Here is a 19,913-nt window from a genome sequence, read left to right as displayed (position 1 = left end):
AAAGTGTTTCTTAAAATAGAAAGGAAAGGATGTAGTATGTTGAAACATATACTGGGCCATAATAGTCTGAGAAAGATAAACCATTTCTCTGTATGAGAGAAAGGGAGATTTCAACTGAACATGTGTATGTTTCTCTCTTAATTAGGAGGGCCAAACATATGTTGGCAGAGAAGACGCTGTGACGGAACAGGATATTGGTATGGAATTTTGCATTGTTTTTTTCCATTCTTTTTAACATCCCAGTCTGTTAACAGAGCTTCATAATTTTCCTTTTTTTCCAGTTAGTTGTTCATATGTTCTCGCATATCGTAATTTTTAGGAGATTTTTAAGGCTGTATTACGTGGGATATGCTTCAAGGAACATGATTTACAAAATAGCTTGTGGGATTCAAATCTATTCATATTCACATACTTGTTTCTTATTTCTTTCTACTCTTGAAATAGCCTTCTGTAAAAAAATATTATCCTTTTTCATCCAGCACCTGTCACAACTGCTGCACAATCATTCTCTTAACCTTTGTATAATGAGAATATTTTTATATTGTTATAAAGCAGTCTCAGGTCTTTAGATTTGGGTGGAAGAAAGTTCTGGAAGTTAAGTGAAAAGTAGGTAGGCTTCTTGTACTGTATTTCTTACTTTTTAAAAAGACAATTAATTGCCACTGCTGAACTGCCCTGTCATATATGTTGCTTAGAGGCAGTTTCATGAAATAAGCTGCATCCTTGAGTTCTAAATTAAATGTTGAGAAGTCAGATAATGTAATTTTGTATATATCCTGTGGTTAAAAGATGCATGGATTAAAATTTTTATATAAATACCATGGGATGTTAGGCAATATGGGTGGAGATAATCACACATAGTGCACAGAAAGTAGCCTGATTGATAAGTGCCTGAATGTAATGGAATACATAACCTCTTTTTTCAGCCTTTCAGTCTAGAATTGCATGTTACTATAGAATCATAGAATGACTTCAGTTGGAAGGGATCTTAAAGTTCATTCAGTTCCAACCCGTTGCTGTAGGCTGGCTGCCCCCCACCAGCTCAGGCTGCCCAGGGCCCCATCCTACCTGGCCTTGGGCAGCTCTGGGGATGGAGCACCCCCAGCTCTCCAGGCAATCAGTTCAAGTGCCTTGCAACAATCTGAGTTTAAATTTCCTTCTAGCATCTAACCTCAGTCTCCCCTCTTTTAGTTTAAAGCCATTCCCCCTTGTCCTATCACTGTCAGCCCAAGTGAAAATTCAGTCCCCCTCCTGCTTGTAAGCTCCCTTTAAGTATTGGAAGACCACAGTGAGGACTCCCCAGAGCCTTCTCTTCTCCAAGCTAGACAAGCCCACATCTCTCAACCTTTCTACATAGGAGAGGTGCTCCAGCTCCCTAGAATCTTTGTGATCCTCCTCTGGACTCACTCCAACAGCTCCACATCCTCCTTATGCTGGGGGCCCCAGGCCTGGGCACAACACTGCAGATGGGACCTCACAGGCAGAGTAGATGGGGACAATCCTCTCCCTGCTACCACCCCTCTGTTGGTGCAGCCCAGGATACTTTTGGCTACCTGGACTGCAAGAGCACGCTGCTGGTTCACATACAGCTTTTTCGTCCATCGGGACCCCCGGGTGCTTCTTTACAGGGCTGCTTTCAGTGAGGTCATCTCAGTGAAATTAGGCAAAAAAAGTCTGTCTCTACAAATTCATAAATTTTCCTTTCCTGTTTTCTTTATCAGAAAAAAATAAGAACTTATTAATCTGGTGCCAAAACATGTGAGAAAAGACCATTATGTAGAATAAATCAGAAAAAAAGCACTTCTCTTGCAATAAAATAACAAAAAAAAATGGGGTCAGTGTTTAAGGAATGTGGGAAGCGATGAAGGAAAGAGCAAATATTACCCAGAAAAAAGTGAGAAAAGACATTTGGAAATATGTAACTCAGTACATCCTTAATGAATCAATATCAGCATGCAAATCTTATTAGTTGTTAAAAGACTAATTATTTTATTTTTGTATGTTTAGTTCTTCATGGTCTGGATTTGGAAAGTGAGCATTGCATCTTTGAAAATCTTAATGGTACTGTGAATCTAATACCACTGAATGGAGCACAGTGTTCTGTGAATGGAGTTCAGATCACTGAGGCCACGCACCTAAACCAAGGTATTACCCAGCACTGTGTAGTTTGTGATAGTGTCTTTGTTTCTCTCTGGCAAGACCACTGAAAAATCTACGTGTATATAGAGGGATTACAGCTTAATTCATTTAATTCTAATTCAATTTCTTCTGCAGCCTGAGGTGATCAGGAGAGCCATCGACTTCTTGTACTGTCATAGAACTGCTATGTGGTGTAAAGAGAGCTCTTTACTAATTTAAGCCACTTCTTGATCTTCACTGTGAACTGATACTTACCATTTGATTTCATTCAAAGCTTATGTGGAAAGTGAAACTCCATGGCAGATTGCTGTGATATTAAGAGAAAGAATATTTTAGTCGTGTGGAAACCAGTAGCATTAGAGACATATTTTTCCAGCTCCTCAGAAGTCCAGGCCAGTCCCACTTAATACACTGTTGCCAAATCCTCTTGTACAACAGGAAGTTCAGCTGGAGCATCTTTTAGCTGCAGCTGAAGGGAAATAACAAATAGGGGGAGAGTAACCCTTACAGGTGACATTCAGGGAATTATAGGTTTAATATTAAAGCTTTAAAATCTGGAAATGGAAAAAGCTCCTCGGACAACTGGACCAAAGATGTGTTTTGTTGGCATGGAAAGAAATGACATCAAATAAGCTGAGGAGCACTGCAGCAGAGGTTCTGATGGTTCTGAGGATCTTCCAGGAGAACCAAGAATATCTTCTCGCTTAGCTAAGATCTGCAAACCCATTGAGCAGTGAGGTTTTGTTGCAGCCCAGCTGCTGAAAAGCAGTGCCATTTGACATCCCCAGAAATTAGCTTTCAGAATAAACTTATGCTAAAAAATGAGGAACGCAGTGGACAGAAGAGCGCTGAGTGAGAGAAGACTTCAGTCTTTCTGAACTCAAATGCTTTAAAATTCTGCTTACAGAAAGCAAGGAGTTTTGGTGTGAGGAGGGGATGTTGCTGATTCTGTCAAGTGTCTATTCATGCAGAATGAGAGTTCTGCAGTCAGAAAGAAGGCCCAACCCCTTTTGTCTTGAAATTGAGTAAATGCTATTGATATCTTGTTAGAAGCATTGGCAAGAAACACTTAATGTGAATTGCAGTTGCAGTGCCTCATCTTTTCTTTAGCCTGCTGCCATTCAAAGGCAGTGCAGGTTTGATTGGCCTCAGAATGAAGTTGAAGTTTGGATGCTATTTCTCTCTTCTAGGTGATGTATCGACTTGAAGTTTGGACTGTAAAGGGTGAAACTGTGGTTTGTTGTTGTTGTTTTGCCTTCTGACTTTCTGTCTAAACAAATTTGCAACTCAGAAAAAAGGGGGCAGAGGAAAGGGTTGCTTTGAATTACTAAATTGTGCAAAACAGCTGCCTAGGCTGACCTGTGAACCGTGTAACCAGATTGAGTTTGAAGGAAGGGTTACAGCTATGACATCGGGCTAGCAAAGCTGATAAATCAACTGATTTAACAACTTGTGCGCAGCGCGTGTCTCGTAGCCGTGTTAGCATTTAGTCTCACAGCATGAAGCGCCAGCCTCTTTAAGGATCTGATTTGGTATTGCTGATTATCTGCTGATATATTTAAGTGTTTCCGTTTATGATAATCTAAAAATTCGACACATTTTCAAATGAACAGTTATTAATAATAATAATAAAAAAGAGGCATAGTAGTTAATTACCACTTCCTTCTTCAGATTAATTCCTGCATTTGTGAATTCGAGCTAATGTGGCCTCTGTGTAAATGCAACTCATTACATTATTTTTACCTTATTAAGAGCATCTGGTAGAATTTCTAAAAGTAATTGAACAAATATTCACTGGAGCTTGTCCTTTACCTTAAATTTGTCCTCAGTTTAAACCGCATTTTCCATTTTTAAGCTAAGCTGCCAACCTTTCTGTAGTTAACATAATCTCTCAGTGTTTGTTTCTTTTTATAGTTAATAGAAGTAGTTTTAAAAACAAAATGAAAGTCAGTTAGAAGTTAGGCAGATCTTAATTACAGATACTTTTGTTTGTGCAGTTCCAAAATACTGCTGTGTGTAGATGATATTTGAATATACATTCTTCATATTTATTTCCTATGCTCTCTGGTCATTTTTGTGTTGGAGTTCACCCATTAAGTTACCAGATCAAAGGTCCGTAAATGATAGGCTGGTTCTGCATGGTTCTTGTTGCTGTTCTTCATACTGTCAGTGTATTTATGAAACCTTTTGTTCTTTGCCATTTAGCTTTCAAGGAGAATAAGAATTGTTGCTTAGAGTAAACAAATAAAAAGCAAACAGCATAGCAAATCCAGTTATGTTTCCATGACAACATTAACACTGTGCATTTGCATTCTGATGGGGAACTGCATTGTATAATAACAGGTAATCTAACCTGATGTTTAGGAGTTATTTGACAGTGTAGCTTTGATCAAAACTTTTTTTTTCTTTAATGGGTTTTCATGTTGCATATCTCCGTTCTGTCAAATGGAAGTTAAGACTGTACTTATTCCTTAATGGTAGAATAATTAAAAAATAAGAAGCACGTGGAGGTCCCATCATGCAAAAAGTGGCATGATGGTATAATAATGCCTATGCCATCCTAGGGTAAAAAGGAGGAATGTAATAGGAGAAGTGGAAGAATTGTATTTCTCCATGTAATCTGCTCTTTCACCATCGTGGTGTACTAAATTGAGCAAAGCGGTCCAGTGGCTGGCAGCCCTGCTCATGGCACAAGTGGGTGGAATTACAGGATCTTTAAGGTCCCTTCCAACCCAAAGCATTCTGTGAATTTAAATACTTCCGTAAGTATAGAAAGTGACATGCACACATCTCTTTCCCCCTGTTCAAACTGAAGCCAGGTCCTCCCTGGAAGAGAAACACAGTCGTTGTTCACATGAGCTGCCATCTGGTTTTGAATATCATGTGCTGCTTTTAAGCCTTTCTCCTATATTTTTAGATGCGTGAAGTTAGGAACACGAATCTATATCTGTATTCATTTATTTAAGTACCTACCTGCTATCTAGTAGCGTAATCAAAAATATTTACAATTATATTAATCTTCATCTGAAAGTAACCAAGGTCATTTTACTGACATCCTCACCGTCTACTCTGCTAAAGTCATCAAAAGAGCCTTCCCAGCAGATATCAAGAATGGGATAGAGAGGTGTTTGTCTATTTTGCCAGCATGTGAAGACTAGCAACTGTTACACCCTTTCCACTACAGTACCATGACTACCAGGGACCCCTTCTAATATGCTTACATTAAATAACAGATGTGCCTGGCACACTTCATGAAGGAAAGGTCGACTGGTAGTGTCACATAAATCACAAAGGTGGTATCAAAATGCCTTTGCGATACAGTCTGCATACGGATCAGTGAAACGTTACTCTTTAAGATTTGACAAGGTAAACTGTTTGGTCCAAGATTTGATCTGTTGTGCAGACAACAAGAAGTGATACTGTGATTGTGGAGCCTTTTGTCATTGATTTATCAGGACCGAATGACCTCATTGGGGTCGATGTTCCGAACTGAGCTAATTTATGAGGTCTGCTCCTCATTAAGGACAGCATTTCATTCTCACACAATAACAAGTTGTATGAAGAGGTTGTAAGTGCATTTTTTTCCAGGTTGTAAGTGTAATAGGATCCTTTTTCTTCTAAAAGTAACTCACACTGACAGATAAATGCTTGATTTTGTTGTGATTAAGTTGGAAGGCTTCATTTTTACAAGAGTAGTGAAACATCACAGACAGTTTACTTTTTAGTAGGAAGGTATTAATCTAGGCATACCATACTTACAGTGTTATAAGAATTGCCCAGGATCACATTATATGTGGATCTGTACCATAACTGATTAAATACCATAATGGATAGGAAGTGAGCAGTATGAATTATTCAAGATTCTTCCCTGAGAAAATAACTACTGAGTATAAAGGACTAATAATCTTGTTCTGAGTGATGACAAACTTCAGCATTCTTCTGCCTAAAGAAGAAAAAGGTTAATGGCACTACAAATGAAGGAAAAGTAGAGGTGAAATGGAATTTTACTTCGATCAGTAGTGGATGAATGATGATTAGTTTGTTCTTAGTCATATTTATGGATGTTCCCATGGTGTTTGGTACCTGCTGGTAGCCTCCAAAGTAGTACTGCTGTAGAGTGTATAGGTCAGATTGGGTCAGTTGCTATGACTGCTTTCTCTTCCTATCCTTAATCTAAACTGCATGAGTATAGTTGACCTTTGTGTGTGTGAACATGTGTTCTTTTAAGTAGGAAGAAGAAGGAATAAAATATGCACATCTGTTAACAAAGCTGTGACTAAATGTTGTTATACACTTGAATTGTCAAAATGCATTTTCATTTTGTTCTGATTTAATGGGAAGCTTTGCTTACATATTGGATGACTGAAAAATCATTTGGCATTTCCTGGTACATTCTGTTGACAGTAAATGGTATGTGTTTTTCTCATCAGGTGCTGTGATATTACTTGGAAGAACCAATATGTTTCGCTTTAACCATCCCAAAGAAGCTGCTAAACTAAGGGAAAAAAGAAAGGTAAGATTAAATCAGCATCTGGGGGAATTTAAATCCCTTCACAACTTTCTTGCTAATGCAGACACACATTGATCATTGTAGAATTTGTTTTGTTTTGCTTCACATAGAATATTTCATGAAGTGAAACAAGACATCAGTTTTTTGTCTAACACATACATTTTATGGTCTATTGTTAGAGTGGACTGCTGTCTTCCTTCAGTTTGTCTATGACAGATCTTTCAAAATCTTGTGAGAACCTATCAGCTGTTATGCTTTATAATCCAGGGTGAGTATATTCAAAAATGCTGCAGTAAAAATTGCAACTGTTCTTCTTTTTCGTTGTTGGAATGTTCCAAATGGCAGTATTAGAAACCATTTTGTTCTCAATTTAACAGTACATACATACTGAATAATGGGCTTCTGAATGAGGTGAGAACTTTCACAAAATGTTATTTGAGCTAGAACTTCACATTCATTCTAGAAAATGGAGTGACAGGACACCAAGGAGCTTTCCATCCTGCTTAAAACTTGCTTTTAGCTGGGATCTCACTATTGAAATGCAGGAATTGTAACTGCACCAGCAAACAGCCTTAGTAACAAATCTGGCACAAAGAAAGTGGTTGTATTGGAGTTCTAGAGAAAAGATTTGGCATTATATAACCGGGGATGTTCAGCACAGTAATGATATCCCAAATTTTACAAATTTTATCCTTTCTTCATAATTACAAGCTAACTATTTTTCGTAAGACAAATGCATTGTAAACAGAAAATTTACGATTTCTAAAGTTTGTATAAACCCAATGAAGACATTAAAAAAGCTTTGAAATAGATGTCTGTAAGTTCTCACTATATATGTCTTAGTAGGTGGCCTGGTTAGGATATGGAAAATCATTTTATTATGCAGTTAGGAAGAAATAGAATGTTTGTTGTGGAGAAGCTGATTTTAATGTCTTTCCCAGTGTTCTTTAAGTGATTTATGGAGAATTATGACATTTTGTTCTATTTCCTTCTTTTTTTTTTCCAGTAGCTAGTGCCTGTGTTTTACATTGAGAATGAGATGATACTCTTTAACCACCCATGTGCTTCTGAAAAATTGTCAGTAAATTGAATTACAGGCTTGGGTAGAGCAGATTTATTCCTAAATTCTACTGTGGGGTTGTTCTGTATCTGTTAGAACTTAGGAAGATCAGACAGATAATAATAACTGAAGTTAAACAGTCTCTTTAATACTGAGTGTATTTAACAACATTGCTTTAAATGTGACTGTTGTTCTTTTGCTAACTACCTGCAAGAGACCCTCTGTAATAACATTGCATCAAATGCTGTAATTGTTGTTCTTTTGCTGCTAAACTATCCACAAAGAACATAAGCAAGGCAGCAAGTTGTTCATAAATTGTCTTTTTCTTTTCTGAGACAGAGAAGAAAGAGAAGGTTTTTAAAAAAAGTGTGGATATATTTGTATCATTTTTTTCCTATTTCCTTAATCTTTTCAAATGGTTAGACCAAAACTTCTAATGACAACTGTTAGCACTGTATTTCCTGAGGGCTGTGGAAATTTCCTGTTTTCTTTCTTACTCAGGGTATTGATCTACACTGGGGTACCACAAGCTTTTCCCTGTGTAATTTCTCACATATTGTTAGGAATAATTGCATTCTACTGCACAGTGCTGGCCTTAACTTTGCAGAGAGCATAAATTAGGACAGATTGTTTCAGAATTGCTTCACTTTTAGCCTTTCAGATTTACAGCAAAATATAACAGCGTGGATGTGGCCTATTTGAAGGTTGGGTTCAGAATGAATTTCTCTTACCAGTGAGTTCATACTGCTACATCCTGTCTTGCAGAGAGGAATTTTTCCATGATCCTTTTGTAAAAGTAAATTAAAAAAAAAAAGTTGCTTGACCTGGGATGGAGCAGATCTCACAAATTCTTTTTAAATTCTTTTCTTCCAACATTTTGTGGAGTATCATTTCTTTTTTCCTCATCATATTTTCCAGTAGCTTGCCTTATTTTCTGGAGCTCATACAGTGTGACTGATATAATTATCAGTGTATTCAACAGTTTTTGGAAACTCTCTCCATTTATTGTGTCCTGTAACCTGTATGTTCCTGGCTTTTTTGGGGCATAATAACAGTGAGCAATTTCTGGTGAAATAGAAGATTAGGTGAAAACCCTCTTCATATTCTTGAACTCCTTCATGCCTGTGCTTCATTGGACTGTAAACTATGAGCAGAGGGTTAATAATCTTGTCCTGCTATTCTGCAGTCAGTGAATCTTCTGAACTGCCTTGCAGTATTTTGTCTTACTTGATTTGTAAATACAAGCAAGCATTTTGGTTAAGGCTCGCATTACAGGAGGAATGCATGTCTGTCACTTATTTTAATTAATAATACCTGTCTGTTTCAGCTACTGCTAAGTACATTTGTTTTTTGGAGTGAGGAAGCTCGTAGTAGTTGTCAGTTCACTATTTAGACTCTTATTCCTATGTTTAGATACTTTAACAATGTTTAAAACAATATGTGCCATACCTAATGATACACTTAGCCCATGTGTGGCAGAGGTGGTTCTCATTCTAATAGATCAGTGACTAAAGAAAAAATATCTCAAACCTGGCTGGTTTTACTGCTTTTATGACTGCTACAACAAGAAGGTAGACTAGGTAGACTCTGAAGCCTGCACTGCACTGCTTGGTCTTGTAAATTAGTAGAAGAAAGCCTGTTCCATAATCAGTGCAGCTTTCTGGACAGCAGTTTGGCAATAGCAGCTTTTCAGCTTAGGCTTCGTGACAATTTTATTTATGTTGATGCTGAAACTGTTTTCTTTCCTTTTCCTCAATTGTGACAGTACTGTTTTTTTGTTTTGTTTTTTTTTCCTGATGATGTGTTGAGCTTGTCCAAATAGGTGTAATTCCACAGAAAGTATCACTGTAAGGGAAACAGGTGGCTGAGGTAATTACAAGTTAGAAAACATGCTTTGAATAAAGCAGTTCCCAAGCATTTAGGGCTCAGTAATATACAAGACAAGTGGTTCAATATCCATAAAGAGTCAGCTTGCAATACAGGACATGGACCATGACGACAATGGGCTGAGATAGGCTCAGCAGTAAGCCAGTTGTGGTATTCTTTTCTTTGTTTGTGGGATGTCTGTAGGTGGCCTGCATTGTGCCTGTTGTTAATTTGGTACTTCCAGCCTTTCCTCCCTCCAGTTTCAGTTCTGATAACCTAAAGGCTGGTAGCTGAATTAGCAATTTCTGGAGGTTGCAATAAACATTATGTAGCGTCCAGAATCCATACCAGTCAGTGGTGGAAGAGCCTGTGGGTTACTCCTTTCAGTTCAGAACAAATAACATAAATGGCAGCTGCTTTGTGTGTGTGTGTGTGGCTATGAGGTCTCCTTATGTAGCTGGCTGAAGTTTTTGGATTTCTGGATGTGTCATTAAGAGATTGTTTCCTTTGAAGCTGTATGCGATCTGGACTTATTTCAGAGCCTGAGAGAAAGTGTTAGCTCCTGATTTAAAATACTGCTTACTGAAAAGAACAATAAAAGAAAACAAAACCAAAGAAACTTGTAATGATTGGTAATACCTCTTAAAGCACATGGCATTAGCTAGTTTCTCGGCCCTGTTTTCAGAGTACATTGTGCTTGTTATTCTAAAATGAAGAAAATGAGAGAATAGGGACAGCTTATGTTCCTTTGAAAAAGATTCAGCTTTTGAACAGACTTCAGGTTCTTGCAAGTAAATGCAACTAAAACCACTCTTTTTTTTTCTTTGGGAAGAAAACTCCTATCACCAAATTAGCTCTGTAGGCTGAGAACAATGTCCAAATTAGCCGTTGATTTTTAAATTTTGTTTTTCAGTCCCTAAACATTTATTGGTGGTCACTGGGACATCATGTATAACAAGGTCTCTGCACTGCCTTAGCACGTCTGCTCAGTGCCACTTGAGTTCGTTGAGACTTCATTCCACTCTCAGCTGCATATGGTTGTTCCCAACTTCTGTGTACTGAAATGTTGCTTTCTTTAAAGACGATAACACGTACATTTTTGCTCATTTTATTTGCGTGTTCCTCATAGGAAAATCAGTTACCTTCAGTGTATTTTCAGGTGGGTGGTCTGTGTGTGTGGCTTCTGTTGCGTGGGTTTTTTTTTTGTTGAGTTGGTTGTTGATTTCCTGTTAATGTTGTCTTACTGTACAAAATCCTTTGTTCTGCTCATTCCCAATCTTTTTCTCTAATCCAGCGTCACGCAACACTGCTTAAGGTAATAAGCTCTGAGTAAAACAGTTTTTCTCATAGATTTGTGTTGAAGATTTCATTTATGGGCCTTTTGTAAACTGTATTATACTGTAACTGTGAAACCACTCATGAGAAACCTTCATTTGTCTTCTGTGTGTTGGTTTTCTTTTTTAATTAATCTCATGCATTGAGCTACTGAACAGCATTGTAGCATCTCTGTAGTCTTGCTAGTATTCAGTCTTTCCTAATAGATGTAGTACCAGATCACACTTTTGTGCTGTGTAAATTAGGCTATTGTGGCATTGAACCAGTCCAACTGACTTCCTTTTCTCTGCAGCTTATCTGCACTGTCTTTATCTCTAGATATAGCATGTTTTCCAGGAAAATGGTGACTATTTAATTCTACACTGATCAGATTAAGTTCTTTTATGGTACATCTACAAAAGAAGAAAGAGTAGATGCTAATCTTTAATATCTCTATTTTTTTTTTTTTTAATTTCAAGCTATACTTTTTCTATTCACAGTAGTGCTCACATTAATAAAGACAATAGAGATCATGAGACAAACTATTTTATTAAGGATAGACTAAACCATAGAACATCAGTCTTGCATCTGTACTTTGTCAAACTGGCAGTGATTTCTTACAGCCAGTGCTGTTTTTGGTGATGCTGAGACTTTATTTTAGCAACTTCTTTAAGAGGGACGGTTCCTGTGATCACTGCTTGTGCTGCTTTCCCAGATCCTCTCCTGTCCTGAAAGAACTCTGAGCTCATAACCAGTTTGAAGCAAATGTTGCAGAGGTAGTGGTATTAAAAGTAATGAATTCCTAAATGTGTGGAGAAAATGAGCATCCGGATGAGGAAGACGTGTTGTTTTTACCCCCATGGAAATAAAGGCTGCAGTGTGGGCACCAGGGATGGAGAACAGAGACACTGAATATCCGCATGGCAGCAGAAAACCTTCAGTGGAGCTCCAGCCTCTTTGGGTGTGAGTGCATCTGTGCACTGGCAATAGACAGGGCTGCATTAGGCCTTCTGTTCATGGGACTGTACCTTACCTTTACCAAAATGCATTAAATGTAGGTTTTTAGAACGGGTGGATGTGGTGTTTGGAAGCTGTTGGTCGGGATGTTGGTGGTGATCTGTATTTATCTTTGGGAAGCAGCCATTTACTCGGGAGAATGAACTGCTTTTGCATAGTTCATTCCTGTCTTTCCCAAAGAGCCCTTTCAGCAGCTGGAGCTTTGCTTTGGTGTAAAGTAGGACTGATTGCCACTGCCAAAGGTGGTAGAGACGCTTCATCAAAGGGAAAATCATAGAGTTTTCACCACAGACTTGTTTTTATATTGTTTTCCTTCTATCAGATCTCAATGAAAAGCCACTTACCATTTTTTATGTCTATATCAAATGTTTGCCAAATCTGCTGTTTTACAAGGCTGTCACAACATCAAGAGATTTTGCTTTGGGTTTTGTGCATTATGTTAGCAGATCAGAAATGTTTTATTTCTCTGTGCCATAACTAATCACAGGCGTACTTGTAAATCATCTTTGCTGACTATCTTAGCAAACATGGCTTGCATCTGACAGTGCTTAACGGACGTCTGTATTTCTGAACTCCAGATCCCCAGGATCTGTATTATTTTGGACTGAGATAATGATGAATGTGGCCATGCCCTGGCTATGAAGTGAGAGCTAGCAGCAATGAATTCTGGAGGCAGACTGGAGCAAAACAGAGGGATTTTCAACTGTCATATTAAAAAAAAAGTTATTAACCAATGGATAGGGCTTTTGCCTTCTGAAGGTCTGTTGAGATTGCTTCTTGTCCTGCCTTTTTTTTTTTTTGCATAACTTTGTGGATTTTGCATTGCTGCTACGGGAATTGTGATGGATTTAAAAATACTCCAGTTCTCATCTCTTCTTGTGCTCTGTCATTAAGATAGTGCCTACGAGTGTCCATCCCAGATGTACTCTTAGTGTAAAGGTGAAAGAGAGCTCTTGGTGAAACATTGATTAGAAAGCTCTGAATGTCGGGAGCTGCGTATAGAAATCTATATTTGCTTGTCTCTTAGGCATTGCAGAAGGCATTTTTAATATAAGTTTGTGAGAGATGGGAAAAAGTGGTGTTTTTAAAACTGATATTTCTTCACTAATCCGATGGTCAGAATGATGCTTTTTGAGCATTGTGGAATCATGGTTTACTTGAGTTTTTTTCTAAACATTACGTTAGCAGTGTATTTTTTTGCATGTTTCCAAGGGCAGTTCCTTTTTGCCACGGGTAATTTCATGACTTTGGAAAGATATATTAAATATACCATAGTTCTAAAACACCTGCCTATTTAATTGCAGTCATGACGTCTTAAATTGCAGTTCCACAAATAATTCAAGTTAGCTCATGGTGCAATCTTGCATTTTTTTCAGTGTTAATGAACCATCTCACCTGCAAACTGCTAAAGCTGTCAGAGGTCTGGAATAACTGGAGATTTGTGTGTTTAGTTGAATATTTCAGCCCACATTTAGGCTCTTTTTCGCTTTAAAAAAGCACAGAAAATATTTATTTTGGAAGACTGCCTTAAAGAATATAAATCTGTTAGAGGAAATTAAAATAAGAGGGAGACTTCTGTACTACTGTAATAACAGCCGATATTAAAAGTGACAGAAAATACCTCCTCATCATTACTCAGAACCGTATCAAACTAAGCATACTGAAGTCTCAAAATATTTGAGGTAAAGAAGTTTGTGTTGTGTTCTGTGCTGGAGTGTTTCACTTTGCAGGATTGTGCTTTTTCAGCCTCACTGATGGCATCACAGCAATGTGTTGTTTCTATTGGGAGGAAGAGGCAGAACTACAAGCATGCAGTAGCACCATTTCAGAGCTCTTTCACTTCTCAGAGCAGGCCAAGCTAATAAACCATAGGATTATCAGATCGATTAACAGCCATTGGCACTTGTAAAACATGTTCAGAAAGAATCACTATGTAAATTTTACTTTGAATTGTGATGTAATTGACTGTTCCACGGATCTAACCTACTTAACCTCTAATGAAACAAACTGTTGGCGATGTTAAAATATTCTATACTGCTGTTGTGGTTTTTTTCTATCAATTCCTCTCTTAATTGATTGCTCTGTTTCCCCCTACCTCCCATGGCAGTCTTTTCCCTGTAAAAGGACCGATCTGTTTAAGGTAGAGAAATTCAATTCCTATCTATTGATTGCCATGTCCGCATGTAGTTAACTTACAGAGGCTATCCTAATCATTTATGTTTTTTTGGCTTTACTTTTTAAATAGATTTTTTTCTTTTCTCTTAGGAATTCATTTTTCTGTTTGTTCTCAAGTGTCTGACAGCATGATATCTAATTTGTAACTCTAATGAAGGAAATATTTTCTTTTATTGTAGAAAGTAGTTCATAAAACTTTTTTCATTCACATCATTGTTATGATCTTTTAAGCAGACACTGTGAAGTGCACTGTATATTCTTTTTCTAATATATATGTATATTTTTTAATCAGACTGGAATTTGAAAGACAACAACGAGAGGAACTTGAAAAATTAGAAAGCAAAAGGTAACATCATTCTCTGGTCTTTGTGTCTATGTGTTTGTATATATGTATGCACATCATACATCATGGGCTCATTTAAATCATCAGTTTTGAATCACAGTGTTGGTAAGTAGAGGATGCTGTTACAAATATTTGTGTCTTGTTAGTTGTTTTTTCCCCTTTATAAAACTTCACTTGGAGTACTGTAGATTCTCACTGATTAATAGCCAGATAATAACCAGATAGACAAGCTTCACTATAGCAAAGTAAGTACTAAGCAGCTGTAGTAATGATATGTGCATATTAATAATACTTACCAGAACACGATTTAAAACACAAAAGGAAGTATTGTCAACTGGAGAACTGACCTGGTTGATCAGATTCATCATACCTGCTAGGCTTTTAAAAGTAATAGATTTCATCTTGTTGGAGATCACAGCACTGATTAGACTCAAAAGCTGAAAGACACTTTCTAAATTGTTTGCTGGGGTTTGAAAGAGCTGTTTAGATAGTTAGAATAAGTTAAGCTAAAAACCAAAATAAATGTCAACACCAAAAAGCCTCAAACCCAATCTCAGAACAATTAGGAGATGTAGAATCACTGATACTTATCCTCTTAGTTATGTTGGTAGGCCTTGAGTTCAGTTTATGCATGTGCTTTAATTTCTCAGTTCTTCACATCTCACTTGGAACTCACTAGAAACTTTAAATGAGTTATTGCATGGGACGTGATTTATCTTTCAACTTTATTTCAACTGCATCTGTTCCTTAGCTTATATTCCTGTTTATCAGTCATTCCGTTGGGTTCACTAAAAGAGAAGGCATGGTTTCTGTTCACCTACTGAATCCAATTTGGTGAGGCAAATAGCAAATAAAGTCCTTTGGTTAAATGTTGTCTGTATGAAAATAAGTGTGTAAATATATATGCTTACTCTTCACTGTGCAGTGTATTCCATCAGTATTTTTACTGGCTAGGATAGAGCTAACAGCCTAATAGTATTCCACGTAAATGCTATCTAATATGTTTTCTTATAGTTTCGTATATCTATAGCTTTGCATGTTGAAATCTGTACTATTTGTCTCAAGTATCCATTCATTTCCAAGGAGTATAAGATTTTAGCCTGTAGCAAAACAAAATTATTTAAAAAGAAGAAAAAAAAAAAAAAGTGATATATACTCTAAAATCCCTATCTAAACATTTTTAACTGCCTAGGGTTTTGTTGTCATGGAATCACAGAATGACCTGGGTTGAAAAGGACCACAATGCTCATCTAGTTTTAACCCCCCTGCTATGTGCAGGGTTGCCAACCAGCAGACCAGGCTGCCCAGAGCCACATCCAGCCTGGCCTTGGATGCCTGCAGGGATGGGCAACCTCCTTGGGCAGCCTGTTCCAGTGCCTCACCACCTTCTATGTGAAAAACTTCCTCCTCATATCTAACCTAAACCTCCCTTGTCTCAGTTTAAACCATTCCCCCTTGACCTATCCCTATCCACCCTCGTAAAAACAAAAAAAGGTAGCTATGTTTCATGTAAATGTTTTCTTGTAGGAAACAGATAGAAGAGATGGAGGAAAAACAAAGATCTGACAAAGCAGAGCTTGTAAGAATGCAACAAGAAGTAGAGTCACAGCGCAAGGAAACAGAAATAGTACAGCTGCAAATTCGAAAACAGGAGGAGAGTCTGAAACGCAGAAGTGTTCACATTGAGAGCAGGTTGAAGGATTTGCTGGCTGAAAAAGAGAAATTCGAAGAAGAGAGATTGAGGGAACAACAGGAGATAGAACTTCAAAAGAAGAAGCAGCAGGAGGAAATTTTTGCCCGTGTCAAAGAGGAATTGCAGCGCCTACAGGAACTTAATCATAAAGAAAAAGCAGAGAAAATGCAGATTTTCCGAGAACTGGAAAAACTTAAAAAGGAGAAGGACGAACAGTATATCAAGCTGGAATCAGAAAAAAAGAGAATTGAAGAACAAGAAAGGGAGCAGATGATGCTTGTGGCTCATCTAGAGGAGCAGCTTCGAGAGAAACAGGTCATGATACAGCTCCTCAAGAGAGGCGACGTACAAAGAGTCGAAGAAGAGAAGAGAGATCTTGAAGATATCAGGGAATCTCTTTTGAAAGTCAAAGAAGCCCGATCTGAAGGTGAGGAAAACTGTGAAGAGTTAGAAAAAGCCCAGCATAGCTTTATAGAGTTTAAAAAGAAACAGCTAGAACAGTTGACTATACTGGAAAAAGATTTGGTTCAACAACTGAATCACCTAGAGGAGGAAATAGCACGTGAAAGAGAAACTCTGGAGCATTTAAAACTTGTTGAGGAAGAACATGTAAATCTCAAGAAGGATGATGAAAACTTCGGGGATGCTGTGCTCAAGGCTGAAGAATTTGACATGATAAAGCCAGCGGAATACAGGCTTCAATCTAAAGTACGCCAGTTTGAGTACCTGAAGAATAATCATTTGCCAGCTCTGCTGGAAGAAAAGCAAAGAGCCTCTGAAGTCCTTGATAGAGGCTTGTTAGGATTAGATAATACTCTGTATCAAATAGAGAAAGAAATAGAAGATAAAGAAGAGCAGCTTGCACAATATAGAGCTAGCACAAATCAGTTGCAGCAGCTTCAGGAAACATTTGAATTCACAGCCAATGTAGCTCGGCAGGAAGAAAAAGTTCGGAAGAAGGAAAAAGAAATCCTTGAATCAAGGGAAAAACAGCAGAGAGAGGCATTGGAACAAGCTGTAGCTAAGTTAGAAAGAAGGCACTCTGCTTTGCAACGTCGTTCTACAATAGACTTTGAAATTGAAGAGCAGAAGCAGAAGCTCGCCACATTGAACAACAGCTGCAGTGAGCAGGCTGGCCTGCAGGCGAGTCTGGAAGCTGAGCAAAAAGCCCTTGAACAAGACCGGGAGCGGTAAGTGTTAGCATAGCATCAATATTTAGAGCTTGTAATTCACTGAAAGTGAGTCATTTTATGCCTTGGATTTTGAGGGGACAGTTTGTTGTGTGTCTCACTGTTTGAGCTTCTAATTTTAAGTAGTTTGCTCACGACTGAGGTTGCATATTGCTTTTCAGTTAATCCAAGTAAACCAGTGGGATGTTTAATTTTTTGTTACTGGCTTTAGGACTAAATAAAGTAGACTGCCATATATCGGTGTGAAATTCAGATGCTTGCATCCAGCCCTATGTGATGACAAACCCTTTTAGGTACAGAAACATTGTCTGCACCCTTCTGCACACTTTTACGTACACATGATATTTGGAGCTGTACTGTAGCATTCATGCCAAGTGTAGAAGGCTCAGAGGAAAGTGGTTCAGGTAAGGAGGGTTCTTCCTTTGCAGAAGGAAAGGAAGAATTTTTAATTTAATTTTTGGCCAAAGAAAAAATCCCCTGGGATTGGTGGACTCAATCCATGCAATCTGGAAAAAAGGCAAAATGAGCATTTTAAAACATGTTGTCTGATTTGCTAATGCTGCAGCTTGAAAACCTGTCATTACTGGTGGAAAAAAAATGATTCTGTTTTTCATGAGGTAGAATTTGTGGTTTGATTTTTAAATTTTATAGTGATTATGGGATTCTTCTTTTGCAAGCACTTCAAAGCAGATGCTCAATGAGAGAAATCAGAAAAAAATACCTATCTGTAGCCAAATCCATGAGCTCTTCTGTATCTCATTTCTTTTAAACTGTTATCAGGAGATAATAGTTCCTTTCTACACCCTGCATAGAGAGCACTTTTTCAACATCTAAAGCTGCATTGTATGGCTTTTAGTTAGACGTTTTCAATACTGAGTTATCATTCTGTCATAGATGTTTGCCTTTATGTTTTGTAATTGTCTTGAAGAACATGTAATCTAGCTTTCTGCACTGAGCATCTCACTTGAATAAAGCCATCTATAAGCAGCTGGAGGTTCCAGAAAAATAGGTGGCTTCTTAGTTAGCCCTCAAGAGATTGCTGGGTTGTGTGGTAAGTGGAAAAAAACATATCGTCAGCTGGAAGAATGAAGCTGGAAAAGGATTCCTCAGAAGTAAAAAGATTTATTTTTTTCCCTTGTTTACTTTAAAATCCTTTTGCACAAACTAAATACAACTTTGTAGTCTTTCAGTGAGTGCCCCAGGGCCCTGAATAACTTAGTGCAGAATGTCGTTTATCTGCTCACAGGGAGAGCTGGATTCTTGTGAATGATGTGGCAAAAGAAAATGTTAAGAGAATCGTTAAAATATTTCAACCTACTTATATAAACCTAATGCACGAATGTCTGAGTTTACACTGCACAGTGTAAATTGTGATGTCCTGGGCACTTGAGTTGCGTGCGTTTCTTATTTTAATCCAGGAGGCATTTTGTGATGCTGTGCTCTGGAAGAAGAGATAGTGCTAACTATCTAAAAATGTGTAAATCCAGTGTTCATTTGAAATGTTATATTAACCTAGGTCCGTCCTAACTGGATGAAATTTCCAGTTTGAATAATGTTAGCTCAGAATCTCACTCACCTACAGGGGTAACCCCTCAAATGATAATTTGAAGTGAATTTGTGCTGGAATATCTCATGCGAGCTTTGTCTTTATTAGCAGGGATTTAGAGCAATAGAATGAGCGTCATATAACCTCTGAGGCAGTGGGATGCATCGCTCAGAAGGGGCAAGGAGCAGATCATTGGCAGATGCATCACACAGCTGGATAAGCGTATAGCTATAGGAAATGATATCTTTTGATAGGAGGATGTTTACAAATTGGGGGATAAGATATGTTCCCTTAATAGAATTCTGATTTTTGTGGTTAAATTGATTTTCCATAGATGCAAACACTCCCCTGTATCCATCAGCCGTCTCTCATCCACTTTCCTGCAGGATGCAAGATTGTTTTCCTGCTAATCATAAGAAACAGATGGTTTCTGGCTGTGCTGCATAAAGTACTCAAAAAATGAAGTAACAATTCAGCCTGCTTTACTCCTGCCTAAGCCCCTCAGCATTTGTGCTCTCTTCAGTTTTCTGTACTAACCTGCAGGGAGGGATAAAATAGTTGTAGCATTATGCTTCAATCTGGATACACGCAACTGCAGTTCAGGTGCTAGAATCCTTGCTTTGGATTGTTCCCCTTCCTTTTGCAAGAACTTTTGTTTTACTCTGTAATTTTTGAGTAAACCTGAGAAAAACAATTAATTTCAGAGACAAAAGCTGTAAGGGGAATGGGGAAGTTTATTACTGTATTATTAATCTAATGTTGGCCACATTTTAAGTGAAAATCATGTTCTGCAGATTACTTTGTTAAAATAGTTTGACAAAGTGATAAATATTGCAAGAAGTCCTTCTTATTTTATACCAGGTGCCTCAGGCATTTTCAGTCTAAACTACTGTGTCTGATTTTATATATTCTATTCTGTGCATAAATCTGGCTGATACGATATTTATTCTATGGTTAGAGAAAGTGAGGTGTTCTCCATTTCAAAAGATGATTTAGAAACAATTTGAAATCAATTCTAGGCTTTATTTTGTAAATTTTCAACTGTATATGCGTGCAGACA

General features: G+C 37.8%; 1 protein-coding gene across 1 annotated transcript in view; it reads left to right on the top strand.

Annotated features, from left to right (window-relative positions):
- The window catches only part of KIF16B (kinesin family member 16B), a gene marked incomplete at both ends in the record, with an annotated part of 132,785 nt that overhangs the window by 58,405 nt on the left and 54,467 nt on the right, over positions 1-19,913 (top strand). Inside the window, 6 exons of the mRNA XM_079532778.1 lie at positions 146-197; positions 2,008-2,145; positions 6,570-6,652; positions 6,829-6,917; positions 14,374-14,427; positions 15,952-17,307. Coding sequence (XP_079388904.1) covers positions 146-197; positions 2,008-2,145; positions 6,570-6,652; positions 6,829-6,917; positions 14,374-14,427; positions 15,952-17,307 — 1,772 coding nt within the window. The remainder of the gene's footprint in view (positions 1-145; positions 198-2,007; positions 2,146-6,569; positions 6,653-6,828; positions 6,918-14,373; positions 14,428-15,951; positions 17,308-19,913) is intronic.

Source organism: Tetrao urogallus (assembly GCF_951394365.1).
Source record: "Tetrao urogallus genome assembly, chromosome: 2".
Classification (NCBI taxonomy): Eukaryota; Metazoa; Chordata; class Aves; order Galliformes; family Phasianidae; genus Tetrao; species Tetrao urogallus.
The sequence above is the reverse complement of the archived record's forward strand: the minus strand, read 5'-3'. Positions and strand labels throughout refer to the sequence as shown.